Source organism: Plasmodium fragile (genome assembly GCF_000956335.1).
Source record: "Plasmodium fragile strain nilgiri unplaced genomic scaffold supercont1.30, whole genome shotgun sequence".
In the NCBI taxonomy this organism is placed as follows: domain Eukaryota; phylum Apicomplexa; class Aconoidasida; order Haemosporida; family Plasmodiidae; genus Plasmodium; species Plasmodium fragile.
Window position 1 is genome coordinate 98,153 of NW_012192610.1, and position 12,337 is coordinate 110,489.

General features: G+C 45.5%; 3 protein-coding genes across 3 annotated transcripts; 1 reads left to right on the forward strand and 2 right to left on the reverse strand.

Annotated features, from left to right (window-relative positions):
- Positions 1-325: 325 nt before the first annotated feature.
- AK88_02879 (uncharacterized protein) lies at positions 326-3,754 on the forward strand (the record flags this gene model as incomplete). The annotated part of the gene is made up of 1 exon (XM_012480502.1): positions 326-3,754. The coding sequence occupies one exon, from the start codon at positions 326-328 to the stop codon at positions 3,752-3,754; it is 3,429 nt and encodes a 1,142-aa protein (XP_012335925.1).
- Positions 3,755-3,840: 86 nt separating this feature from the next.
- On the reverse strand, positions 3,841-6,417 carry AK88_02880 (uncharacterized protein; the record flags this gene model as incomplete). The annotated part of the gene is made up of 1 exon (XM_012480503.1): positions 3,841-6,417. One exon carries the CDS (start codon positions 6,415-6,417, stop codon positions 3,841-3,843), a length of 2,577 nt encoding a protein of 858 aa, XP_012335926.1.
- A 638-nt stretch (positions 6,418-7,055) lies between these two features.
- AK88_02881 (uncharacterized protein) lies at positions 7,056-10,957 on the reverse strand (the record flags this gene model as incomplete). The annotated part of the gene is made up of 3 exons (XM_012480504.1): positions 7,056-7,182; positions 7,320-10,131; positions 10,282-10,957. 3 exons carry the CDS (start codon positions 10,955-10,957, stop codon positions 7,056-7,058), a joined length of 3,615 nt encoding a protein of 1,204 aa, XP_012335927.1.
- Positions 10,958-12,337: the final 1,380 nt, after the last annotated feature.

The window sequence follows — 12,337 nt, forward strand, 5'->3', positions numbered from 1 at the left end:
ACTCTTTTTTTTTTTTTTTTTTTTTTTTTTTTTTGTGCGTGCACATCTTTCACCTTTGTTCTTCCAAAACAGGCTCATATGGGGAGGCCAAAAAAAAAAAACTCCCCCTTTTTTTTTTTTGTAATTTTTTGAAAACTTTTTACCTGCTTTCTCCCCAATCTCATGAAACGGTCATAAATTCGCTTGGCGACTTTTCTCCGCGCAAGTTTGGAAACATGACGCGGAAAATACACACGCACGAGCGTACACATGTAGGTTCCACTTTGCTCTTTGCACCTCGCTCCTCCCCACGCACAGGCCCACTCCTCCAAAAAGTGCCATGACAATGACGCCGTCCGACGAAAGCCAACACAGCGACGTGACTGCTGGGACGGTAAGAGGTTACAAAGTTAGAAGGGCAGGTAACCCATCGAGGGGAAACTCCTTGCGCCGAACGGCCAACCGAATGGAGGAAGACCCACTATTTAGTTACCCAAAAAATTTCCAATTGGAGGATCCCATTTTGCTTAACGGTGAGGAGGCAGATAGTTGTCCTGATGGCACTCTTACTCAAATGAAAAAAAACGCGAACGATGACGCGAGTAGCTATGACTCCCTGGTGGAAGACTTTTTTGAAAAAGCCATAAAAAATGCAAAAAAAGTAAAAAAAAAACAAAACCAGGAGAGGGACAGCGCACCGAGTGAACGAAGCGGGCCGAATGAGCGAAGCGGACCAAGTGCGGAGGAGGACAATACACTCCAACGACAAAACCAACACGACCAAGTCGAGGAGAACAAAAAAGACCCACCCAAAATGTCGATTAAAAAAAAGGTAATACAATGGAATAGCCAAATGTTAAACAAAAATCTCAACAAGCCACGAATGCCTTTGGTGAGAAGGAAAAAAAAAAGTATGAACATGTTCATAAAAAAAAAAAAAAAAAATGATGCCAAAGGGAAAAATACCAAAATAGCTAGCCAGGCCAAACACACCAACGAGTGGAATAGTTACCAGAACGACTTGGACAAATATAAACTCACAAATGAAGAACTGGAGCAGAAGAGAAACAGCTTGAAGTCCAAAAACTTAGACAAAGTGAAAGTCGAGTATCAGCAAAGGCTTCAACGCATGAGGACCGGGAAGAACAACGAGCCCTCGGCGCGTAAGTCCGCTCCCGCCACGGCAGCTACTACTACTGCCACGACTGCGGCGACCGATGCAACCCCCAACGGGATGGACACAAAGTTCAACGAAGAAAAGACACCTAACGAGTGTGACTCACGTGGGGAAGCAACACAACGATGCGCCTCTCACAAACGGAGTAACAAAAAGGATCACTCAAAATTAAAAAAACAAACCATTAATGATGAAATGGATAAAAGGGATAAAAGGATGAAGGAAAGGGGAGGACATAGTTTGTCCGATGTGAATAACGACCATCTGTGTAGCCCCCATAGCGACACAGGCCCTTCCTGCATGAACAGCAGTGAAGGAAAGTACCCCTTGTCAGACCTAATCCACAATGATGGTTTCTCGTCAGGTGGGCAACACAATGAAGGGGGCAAGCAGCACAACAGGAGAGTGATGCAACAGAAAGGTAGACACCCCCCTAACCACAAGTATCACATTGGTGTACCTAAACGAATGTACAAACGTACGCATGTGGACAAATGGAGTGCCTTAAATGAGCCACATAGATCGAGTCAATTTGAACAGAACCCAACCTGTCGTGGACGAGCTTACTTTGGTAGTAGCGGCGAGGGTAGCAGTCTGCTAAGTGTACTCTCCAGTGAGTGTGAATGGGAGCGGGAGCGAGAGCTTGGCGTTGTCTCCTCTCCTGCTATGAGGCGTAAAGGGAAAATGGCCGCACAGAAAGGTACACACAAGCGGAGGGACAAATGCTATGCTAACCACGTAACGGAGTCCCCCTCCTCGTGGGCAAAAACGAACAGAAGAGCCTTGGACCATTTTTACTCACATGACAACCGCAGTGACAGGGGTCGCATGACAATCTCGACCGACAGGTCAGCATCCACAACAGGAGAGAGTACCATGGAATATTTTGCACAAGAGTTGAAGAAAAGGAATGAAGTGCTTTCACCCATTATGGACAGGCTTAACATCAGGACGGACCCCCTGGAGGAGGACCTTAGCGCCCCTGTGGCCAGGCAGGAATTCAGAGAAAAAAAATTTTACCCCGAGTTAGGAATTAAGTTGTTCGCTGAGGAGGGTTTTAACGCAGCGCACTCCAACAGGTCCCACTCCAACACGTCTCACTCTAACAGGTCCCCCTCTGACAGCTCCCCCTCCAGTGGTGTCTCCTGCGCGAGTACTGCCCAGGTCGATCACTTGTGGGACTCCGATTACACAGAACAAATACAAACACTAAGAAGGTGCAACCCTCAGATGGACCAAGACATACTAAGGCTCAAAAGAGTCACACTAGAAACATTCAACTGTATTAAAAAGATGGTGCAGTCGGTGAGGACGTTCAGTTGTGAAGGGGACGTGGAGGAAGCGTCGTCACGACGAGAGAAGGTATCACCTCGTGGAGCGCATCAGATGATGGAAGGAACGAGACAAAAATGTTCAATCGAGGGGAATGGAGACAACCCACTGATGGAGCTCCTCTTTAGCGACAACGAGCGCGTGTATGCAGATGCGCAGCCGTGGCGAAGACAACAGGTAGCCTACACAAATGAAGAACAAGAGGAACATTATGAAGAGCCCAAATCAAGCCACAGTGCATATAATAATTACATATACCTAGGTCACCACCACGAAGAGCATGATACGTCCATGTCAGCCCCTCTGAGCGATCCTCAAATGGAAATGGCGCTCCATAAGGAGGAGGACCATCTGCGGGGAGATCTGCAAGCCAGCGGTTATCCACATCTAGATGCCCCACTTGAGACAAACATAAGTGACCACCCAGATTACAGTAACAACGTTTTAAATTGCCATTTTGTTCATAATTTTGCCACAGGCAATTCGAATTTGCGTGAAAGCTTCTCCAGGTTGGACCTGACCGGGAGTGACTTGCGCAATGGGGGTGGCCTTGGCGACGAGGCGGCAATTGCTCCCCAGGGAAGCAGTCCGCGCGGTTGGGAGGCTCATCAGGTGGGCAGGCCCACCGGGGATGTAATCTCCGCTAATGTGACCTCCAACCATATACACGGCGGGGAGAAGCTGAAGAGGCCAGACTCTGCCACCCGTGCTGCCAAAAAGGGGGCCCCCACAAGACTGCGTACAGACGCAAAGCAGTGCAAAAGTACCCCCAACGCAGAATCAATTTCAAGTACATCCAAGGGGTGTAAGCAAGGCACCTTCAAGATGAAAGTTCACTCCGGAGTGGACACTACAAATGCGAGTCGTCAGGCGGCCCATAATAGTACACGCAAGGGAAAAAATACGTTTAATGAAACAAGGACAGTGTTGAGGGGTAAAGTGAAAGGCCAAGGGGGAGTCGCGGCAAAAGGTGCGAAGTTGGCACCGCGCAGGAAGGTCAGCAGTGTGGTGCATGCTGTGGGCAGCACGACGAACGGTGCAGAGAAGGACGTAACGGACAGCACAACTGCCGACGCACGAGAGCAGCGAACAATCAACCAGAAAATTCTAAACACCTCCATCAACTTGGATGATACGCAAAATTTGAGTGACGAAGATCAATTCATATTTGAGACTTACCTGAATGAGGCGGTCGACAAACGGGAGGACAACTTGGAGGACATCATTCGGAACCAGGTCGCACTGTTCGAGCGTGACTTCCTATGAGGTGGAAGGGCGGTAAAGCAGTTCGCCACGCAGCGAACGCGTCCCATCGCGCAGCCACTTCCCACCGCTCAGCCACGTCCCGCCTCTCACCCCGCTACCCGCTTCAACGCATCCACATTGACCCGCGCGAAGTTCACCAACGAGGAGAGGTGCAACCCACAGGCTTCCCCCATGAGTGCAGGCGGGAGGATAAGTACCTTGTGTGTATTCTGTACACTTCGCGAGAAGAAAGTCTTCACCTTATCGAGCATTTCACCTGCACTCATCGACCCCTCGGACCAAAAGTACCTTGCCAAGTAGTGCATCATGGAAGACGGACCCAAAAAAAAATTATTCTTCAATATGGACAACAGCTTAATCTCCAGGTACTTCAAATTCAAATCATCCTCATCTGTCTGTGTATTCTCCAATGGCTTTAACTCAGCAGAGGGGTGATATTTATTTATAAAATTGCACACAGATAAATTATACATGGGATCATTTGCTAACAAACACATGGTCTCCTTTATTAATATTTTACTAACATTGCCAATAAGATTTATGTCCCCTGATGAGCAGTCATATTTCGTGTAGTACCCAGTTATCGTCTCGTCCAAATTACCAGTACCTATGGTAAGTAGAAATTCGTTGTGCAAATTCAAGGGGGCATATCTCTTGTGACATATAAGTGGGGAGAAGAAGTAGGTCATTAGAAGCCTCGACCTAGACTGTACGTTCTGTAAACACAGATCCTGGTAATTGCTTCCTCCTTGGCTTTTAAATTTCATTTCTTCCTTAATTAAATTTCTTCCCGCACTTTTAAAAAAGTCAAATAAATCGTCTATGCAGTACACAGTGTGGTATGAATTTATTGCCCTTGTTAGCTGCTCCGAGTAGGACTTGGTGTTTTCGCTGCTGTTCTTCGAGGGAAGCGACAGCGTGTTCAGCAACTTGTTGCATATCTCCTTCCGGCAGGGGGTGTCAATTAGCAGCCGCTTCAGCTTGTGGCAAAATTGCTCACTGAGGAAGCGGGCAAACGGGTCAGACCCGTCAAACGGATGCGCACCCCTCTCCTTCATGCACATCTCGATCATTATTGAGAGAAGGTAAACCATGCACGCGGAGAACCCAGAATCGACTCCCCCGGACAAGGCCAACATAAACCCCTTGGCATGAGTCAGGTGCAAAATGTGCCACATGTATAAGGCACTATTAAAACACAGCTCCTCATATACATTATGCAGAGAGCACTTCTGCTTACAAAACTGGTATTGCCAACCATCCGGACTCGGGTGATATTTCCTCATCAAGCTGGACATTAATGCATTATTCTTTGTGTACATTTGCCAGTTAAAGTTCTGTGGTAGGTTCGCCCAAATCACCTCCTTTGAATATTTTATACACAATTCCATTTCTTTGGTGTAAGAAAAAATGCACTCCCCGTCGTGGTCCCCATCTGCACTTGTTTTACTCTGCACATTTTTTTCATCCTTGTCCACTTTGATGATTGGGAAATTCATTTTGCTTTCCCTCCCTGGGTGGGGATCCCTCTTTAACAACACACTGACAGACGCAACCTGTACCTCATCGAATGTAAATCTGGCATTCTTGGTCAGCACTTGGTTGTTCTGACTAATGAAAGAAAACCCATCGTACTTGTAAAAATAATTATCACACCCGGAGTTGCTATTATAACTTAGGACTACATGAGGATAGCATTGTGTCAACTTCATCATCTGAATGAAGTACTTTTTAAAGAGCAGCAACTCGTTGGGGACGTAGCCGCTAACCAAGAGGACATCGATTTCGTTAAGCGACACATTGCCATCTCCTTTGCGCAGGTTCACCTTTACAGGATCCTGCTCAAAAGGAACATTGTGGGTCTCCCCAGTGACGCTATCCCCTGTAGGGAAACCATTCGTACTGCTGCCAGTACCCGTCATGTACGCTACCCCGTGACGGTTGAATTGCTCCACTCGAGCATCCACCAGAACACCCCTCTCAACGTGCATCAGGTCATTCAAAAAAACATGCTGAATCAATACGTCGCCCAGTTGTATTAGTGCCTTGCCGATGTAGGTCTCCGTCTGATTGGTTACCTCCTGAACACATTTGGGAAGTGCGTAGGTTTGGAGACAGTTACCGAGAAGCTGCACACTGGAGTCATTAAACTGGATGTGCCTCGAATGGCCCATAAGAGGAGGGGTCCCTTCTGCTGCTCCTGTCGTCTCTCCACCATCTGCAACCCCCTTACCCAACGCTGAACAGGGAGCAAAGTACTTCCTCTCCTCATCCCTTAGGTACTCCTTCGGAGAAAGCAAAACAATTTTGTTTCTGTATATAACCACTTGGCAGTTGTAGAGCTTCTTTTTAAAATACACTGGCATGCTCACAAAGCACAGGATGTTCTGCATAAGTGATTCATCTCCCCATTTCTCCTTCATCAATTCGCTTAAACAGTACCAGCAATTCTCATGCATGTCCTCAACCTCTTTGAAGCTGTCTCTACAGCTCACCCCACACAGTTCCAATTCACCACCAACTCGAACTGTGCACTTTAGCTCTTTGCATTTTTTTATACTCTCAATGACCTTCCGCTTGTTCCCTTCGTAGTCCAGCGGGACGGATGATATGGAACAGCAGCTCAGACCCAAGTTAGTCCTTTTCTCCATGCTGTTCTTCATGCTTTTCTTCAAAGGGGTAGGGGGCGATATGAACTCAAACTGGGCTTTTGGCTTGTTTTCTTCCCTTCACTTCAGTTCCCTTCCCAACTTGCTTTACAACCACACACACACACACCCCTGTAAAATCACAACGCGCGCTTTTTTTTATATCTCCCGAGGAGGATTAGCGATGTACACAAAAAAGAGGCTTTCACTTGGGGGTAATGAACTCAGATCAGTTACTACCTCTCGTTTGGTAATCCTCATCCAATGCACACAGTTTGGAGGTGTTCTTTGTAGGGTTCGATGGCACAAATGGGGGACACTAATCGTGCTGGCTTTTACAGGCCTTTGGCTAGTCCACGTTTGGTAAAGTCGTACATGTGAGCAGTGTACAGCCGAATAACACATTTACCACTGGCGGGAACAGGATAAACAATATAGAGGGGAAGTTCTCAATTCGATCAAAGTGCTCTCCGTGGGGAGGAATAGAAAAAAAAAAAAGAATTGTTACCATGCGCAATCGTTTCGGTTAGCGCCAATTCACTGGATTGTTTTTTTTTTTTTTTTTTTTTTTTTTTTTCTTATGGTCCCCATGGAGTGCACAACGACGTGCAAAAGTGGGAGATGTACACAGAGGGGGACGGGAGGAGAGTGCCCTACCCTGCCCGCCGCTTTTCCTTTATCTCCATCTGGATGCTCGGGTCCGTGTTCAGGAAGGTCAGGTATATGAAGTAGGGCAGCACGTACTTGACGAAGATCATCTTGCGTGATTTGGCGATCAGCCTGAGGTAGGGGGGAAGGGGCGGCGTGGTGACAATTCCGTGTAGTGGTGTAATGTGCGTATATGACGCATGGGAGAGCGTTGTGCATTGTGTGTGTGGGGAGTCTCCCCCTTTTGGCCGTCTACGCCGCAGCCATACCCAGAATAATACACAGTCGAGGCAGCCGTCGCGATGAGAACCACAAAATTGGTGATGTACATCAGCTTGATGGAAAATGAAAAAGGATTGAAGGTGCTGTAGAACGTGCCAATGTAGCACACGCAGCTCAGACAAACCAAAGCATTCGTCTTCAAGTCATTAAAATTTGTGATAAAGGGGATTAGAAAAATGCTCATCGTCAGCTTCCCAACCAGAAATAGGTCAAATATGTTGTAGTAGTTTAAAACAGGGTAAAGCTTCTCCATGTTATACACCTTATTGTTGAGTGAGTACGAAATATCCACTGCCCCGAAGAATATATTTACGAGGCAGTTGAGAATGGAACACACATTCAGCCATTTTACATGCCGATAATTCTTCACCACAAAGGATGGTATTATTAGTAGCACATTTAACACAACCTGCATTGGTATCCTTACACAAAGGAGTCGATTAAAAATGTACTCATCCATTGTGTTGTGTAAGTTAAATTCGGTCCTCCTCATGAGTACCGTCTTGTTCTTGTAAAACAGGTTTGCCCACTTTACCCCCACATGATCAGCTCTGATTACTAATGAGAACATCACCATCTGTACAAAACTAATACATACATTTAGCAACAATAATAGAAGGGTAAAAAACTGGGTGCTTTTGTAGTAGCGGAACAGGACACTGCTCACCCAATATCTGTACCACTTGGTGAAATTTTTATATTTTAATATGTACTCCAACTCGCTGTCCCGAATGTTCTGTCTCCACTCTGCTGTGGTAAAGGCATCGTTATAGTTCACCCAGTATTTCCCCCCTCCTCTTGCACGGGATGGAGCATACCCCCACTTTGCAACTCCCCACCTTACCCCCCTGAAAAAATTCCCCAATACATTCACAAAAGAGAGAAGCCCTTTGCAACGGGGATGGCGACACCTCTGCTTATGCACTCCGTTGTATAGCTCATTCGTACCATCTGTAGAAATGACGTCATAAAATTGGAGGAATAATTCCTTTCGCAACGCTACCTCCGAGTGGCTTTCTTTTTTCTTCTTCTTCTTCGTCTTCTTATTATTATTTCTTTTCAGTGATAGTTTTGTCCCGTAATAGCAGCTGCTTTTTTTCTTCCCCATTTTGTGTGTACCGTGTAGCCGTTCCGCAGCGGGGGCAAAAACATCTCTACGTCTTTCCCCCATCTCGCTAACAAAACAAACCGCGTCTTCCATATCTTCCATATTTTCCACATCCCCCGTGTCACCAACCTTGCCCCTTCCCCTCCGCCTGTTCCTCCACCCCACATCAACGCTCTCATCAGAAGATGTGCCACAATTGGCAATGCCATCTCCGCTCTCCTCCTCCATGTCTGTACCGGAGGAGCCATCTACAACATCATCAATGTATAATACATTGTTCGAATTGGATAGGCTATCATCACTTGAACCGTGCAGATGGATAATATATTTGTCTTTTCTGATCGATGTATTTACATGCAAGAGGGACTTGTCCTTCACAGAGCTCGTACTTCCATCACCGCTGTTGCTAACAGAGTCGGGGTGAGCAACATGGTTCCCCTTTTTCTTTGCCTTCAAATTTGGGTCCTTGTTCCCTGTCGCTCCACCGCCCTCTGCTTTAGCTGATTGGATGAGGTAAAACAACCTAGCACTCTTTCGGCCCTGGTGCGCCATTTCACTCGAATTCCCCCTTTTACTGGTCCCTCCCACCGATGCGCAGAACGAGCGATGGTTATCATTAGAGGCGTTCCTCTTCTCCTCTCTTATCAACACATCAGAGTTGAAAATGTGAAGCTTGTCTTCCACGCGAGCCTTTGGGTCACTTTCGACGAGGAACACACTGCTGTTGTTGCGGGTGTTGCGGGTGTCGCGAGCGTCCATGTGGGCGTCCCCCCCATTGCCCCTCCCGTTGCGTAATCCCCCCAACGAATTCATTTGAAGAGGCCCCTGGTTGGGGCCTCCCATTTTCATACCCGGGTATTCCTTCAACAGAGCGAGCATCTTATAATGGTTCCCGCTGCCTGACCACGTATGGTCGCTTCTCAAATAACCCGAGATGTTACTCAAGTTGTGTCTCTCCAAAACATACAGGGGAATAATTTGGGATCGCTTCACCTTCCCATCTCGGTCAAAATATATGTACGTAATATTTTTTTTCAACTCTTCACAGAGTATAATGTTTTTTCTTCTATTAAATTTTCCTAGTCCACTTTGCAGCAAGCTAAAGTGCCTCTGCACAATCTCCTTTTTGTACGTCTCTCCATCATATGAAGGCTGTGCCCTGTCCAGTTTGGCTCCAAATGTTCTTGCGTTTGAGCTGTTCAAATTGGATAGGTTCCTGTTTGAGAGTCCACTTCGTTTCCTTCTCGAGGGTAGGTGCTTCACCTGGGGTAAGTCACTTCTCCGGCGATCATTTTTGCCTCCACTTTTTGTGCGATTTGGCTTGTCAATATGAGCTATACCATATTGCTGTCCCCCTGGGGTGTTCACTTGCGGGGACTCCTCCGAAGGATACACTGTTCTTCTTCCTCCCTTCCTTTTGTCGACCCTTGTCTGATCCCTAAATTTGTGCCCCACCGATAATGATTCCCCCCTTTGGAACGAAGAAGCACTGTCATCCCTCAGGTTCTGCTTCTCTCCCCCGATGCCAAAGTTGTTCACGCTGGAGAAGTTAACGTCGCTCACGTCGAGGGGAGTGTCGCACTGCACACTGGTCAGGTCGTCACCATACGGGTCCAGCCTTATCTTGCTTTGGTTTATCGTTTTTATCTTTTGAATTCCGTCGTTCTCCTCATATTCAAACAGGTTGTTCCCTGCAGGGTAAAAGCGGTGACGTGGTGAAGGTGTTACGCGGTTACGTGGTGACGTGCACCCACATGGCGCAAAACACACAGGGGAGGAACACAGTCGTGTGGCACTCAATGGCGCCGCTTTTTTTTTTTTTTTTTTTCTTAGCGTCAAACCTAGTATATCCACGCTGATATTATTCTGCTGGCAGTATATGAACTTGTTCCTTATTAAGATGGCCTTCTTCTCGAGCTCCTGGAAGTAGGGTTGCACGGTGTCCAAAGCACGCAGCGGCTTCTTCTTAATGTAAGTTATTTGGCTAGCGAGGGTGTACAGTTCAAGGTGAACGATGAAACATACTACAATAGTTAGAAGCAGAAGCAGAGTGAAACAAAGGGCGATGGGAAACGTTGGCATGCTATTGTAAAAGCGCACGAACCCAGTGATCAACGTAATGGTGCAAATAAATAATAGACCTTTTATTTTAACAGATGTAGACAGGCTCAAAATACAAATAAAATAAACTATCTTGGACCAAGACAAAGCGGATGTAAGCAAAAGGGCTGATGAAAGAGGAAACAAAAAAACGTATATAATGAACAAATAATGCACACAGACAATCTCTTTCCCATTTGCTTTTTTGGAAAACACCTCTGCTACTTTTAAGATTCCAATCTGCACGACAAAGAAGGAGCACCATATCATTTGAGATATTCTCTCCTGGATGCTTATAAACTCAAACGTGTTTATTCCATCCAAAAGGAAAAAAAAAATTTCCATGAAAATCAGTAAAATCAGCGAATGAATTGAATTCAGCAAAAATAAGTTTTTAAAATCTGTCGATTTCGCCATCTTTAAAAAGGGGTAAGGGGGTCAGAAAAAAAAAAAAAAAAAATGAGCATACTATGTTGCACGTGGGAGACAGGCTGTTCTCCTAAAGTGACGTACGCATAAGGTCTGCTCCATGTGTGTATGTGCCCTTACAACCACGGGGCACCTCAAAGCGCAAGGAGAAAACGCTAAATGGGGTGAGGCGTAGGCGAAAACATTCCATGCACAATTTGGAGAAAACAAAAAGGAGCGTTGAGCGTGTTCAGAAAAATCGTCAGGGAGGAGCAAATCACAATGTAACATAACAGAACAAATCGCAATTGCTGAATCCTAGACGTGTCTTCCACGTAAAGATTAAAAGCGCGTGCACAGACGACTCTCTTAAGTTTTTTTTTTTCTTTGGAGCAAATCAAAAGGATTACGCTCGCACGAAAGTAAATATTCGTTAAAAATGAGGAAGCATAATTAGAGGAGGACACTTTATTTTTTTTACACCTCTTAAATGTAGAATGATCTGTTTTCGTGAAAATGGAATTGTGGTGCCTTTCCTCGTTGCAATTAACCTGGTCGCATGTGTGTGCACACATATTGACACATATTTGCGTATTTTTTTTTTTTTTTTTTTTTTTTTTTTAGCTAGAACAACCATTTGGCTGTTTGCAAAATCTGTATGACATCATGTTGTCCCATTTTAGGGCGTAACGAAGTGGAAAATGGAGCATTCATAGTCGAATACGTTCTGGCGTAGACGCTCTCATAAGAATGAATATACTTAAAAGCGCCAACACGCTACCTCGATCAGTAAAAGGCCTTTTTCTGTTGTGATTAATCCATTTCCGATGTCGTATGAACGGTGGTAGCTACATGCTTAAGGGGGGAAATTATGAACTGGTCAAGCGAAATGGGTGTTTTTTATTTATTTATTATTTTTTTTTTTATGAACGGGTCAGGCAAAACGGCTACTTTTTTTTTTTATGAATAGCCATTCTATAGTGAATTTCTTCTGTTCACTGCCCACGGATATGGGGAGAAAACGTTCATTTAAGCATGAATAAATATATATATGCTCATTAACATTTTCATGTAGACGTAGACATTTTCTTTCCACACACATGCTGCCACCTCCCGTTTGTCCTTTTTCCCGTGTTGGCTTCAAAGATAACATTAAGAGGTGCACAACTGGCGCGCAAGACTTGTGCACGTGTTACCTTTCCTTTGTGTATATGTGCTTTTTTTTTAAGCCCTTTGGACGCAGATATGCAAAACTGGCTCTATCTGCACGCTAACCTCCTCCATTGTGGTGCAACAAAACTGCATGTAGAGATAACATTACCTTCGTTTTGTAGCCACACATTTGCATATTTTGCACTATATATTTGCAGGCATGTAAAAAAAAAAAAA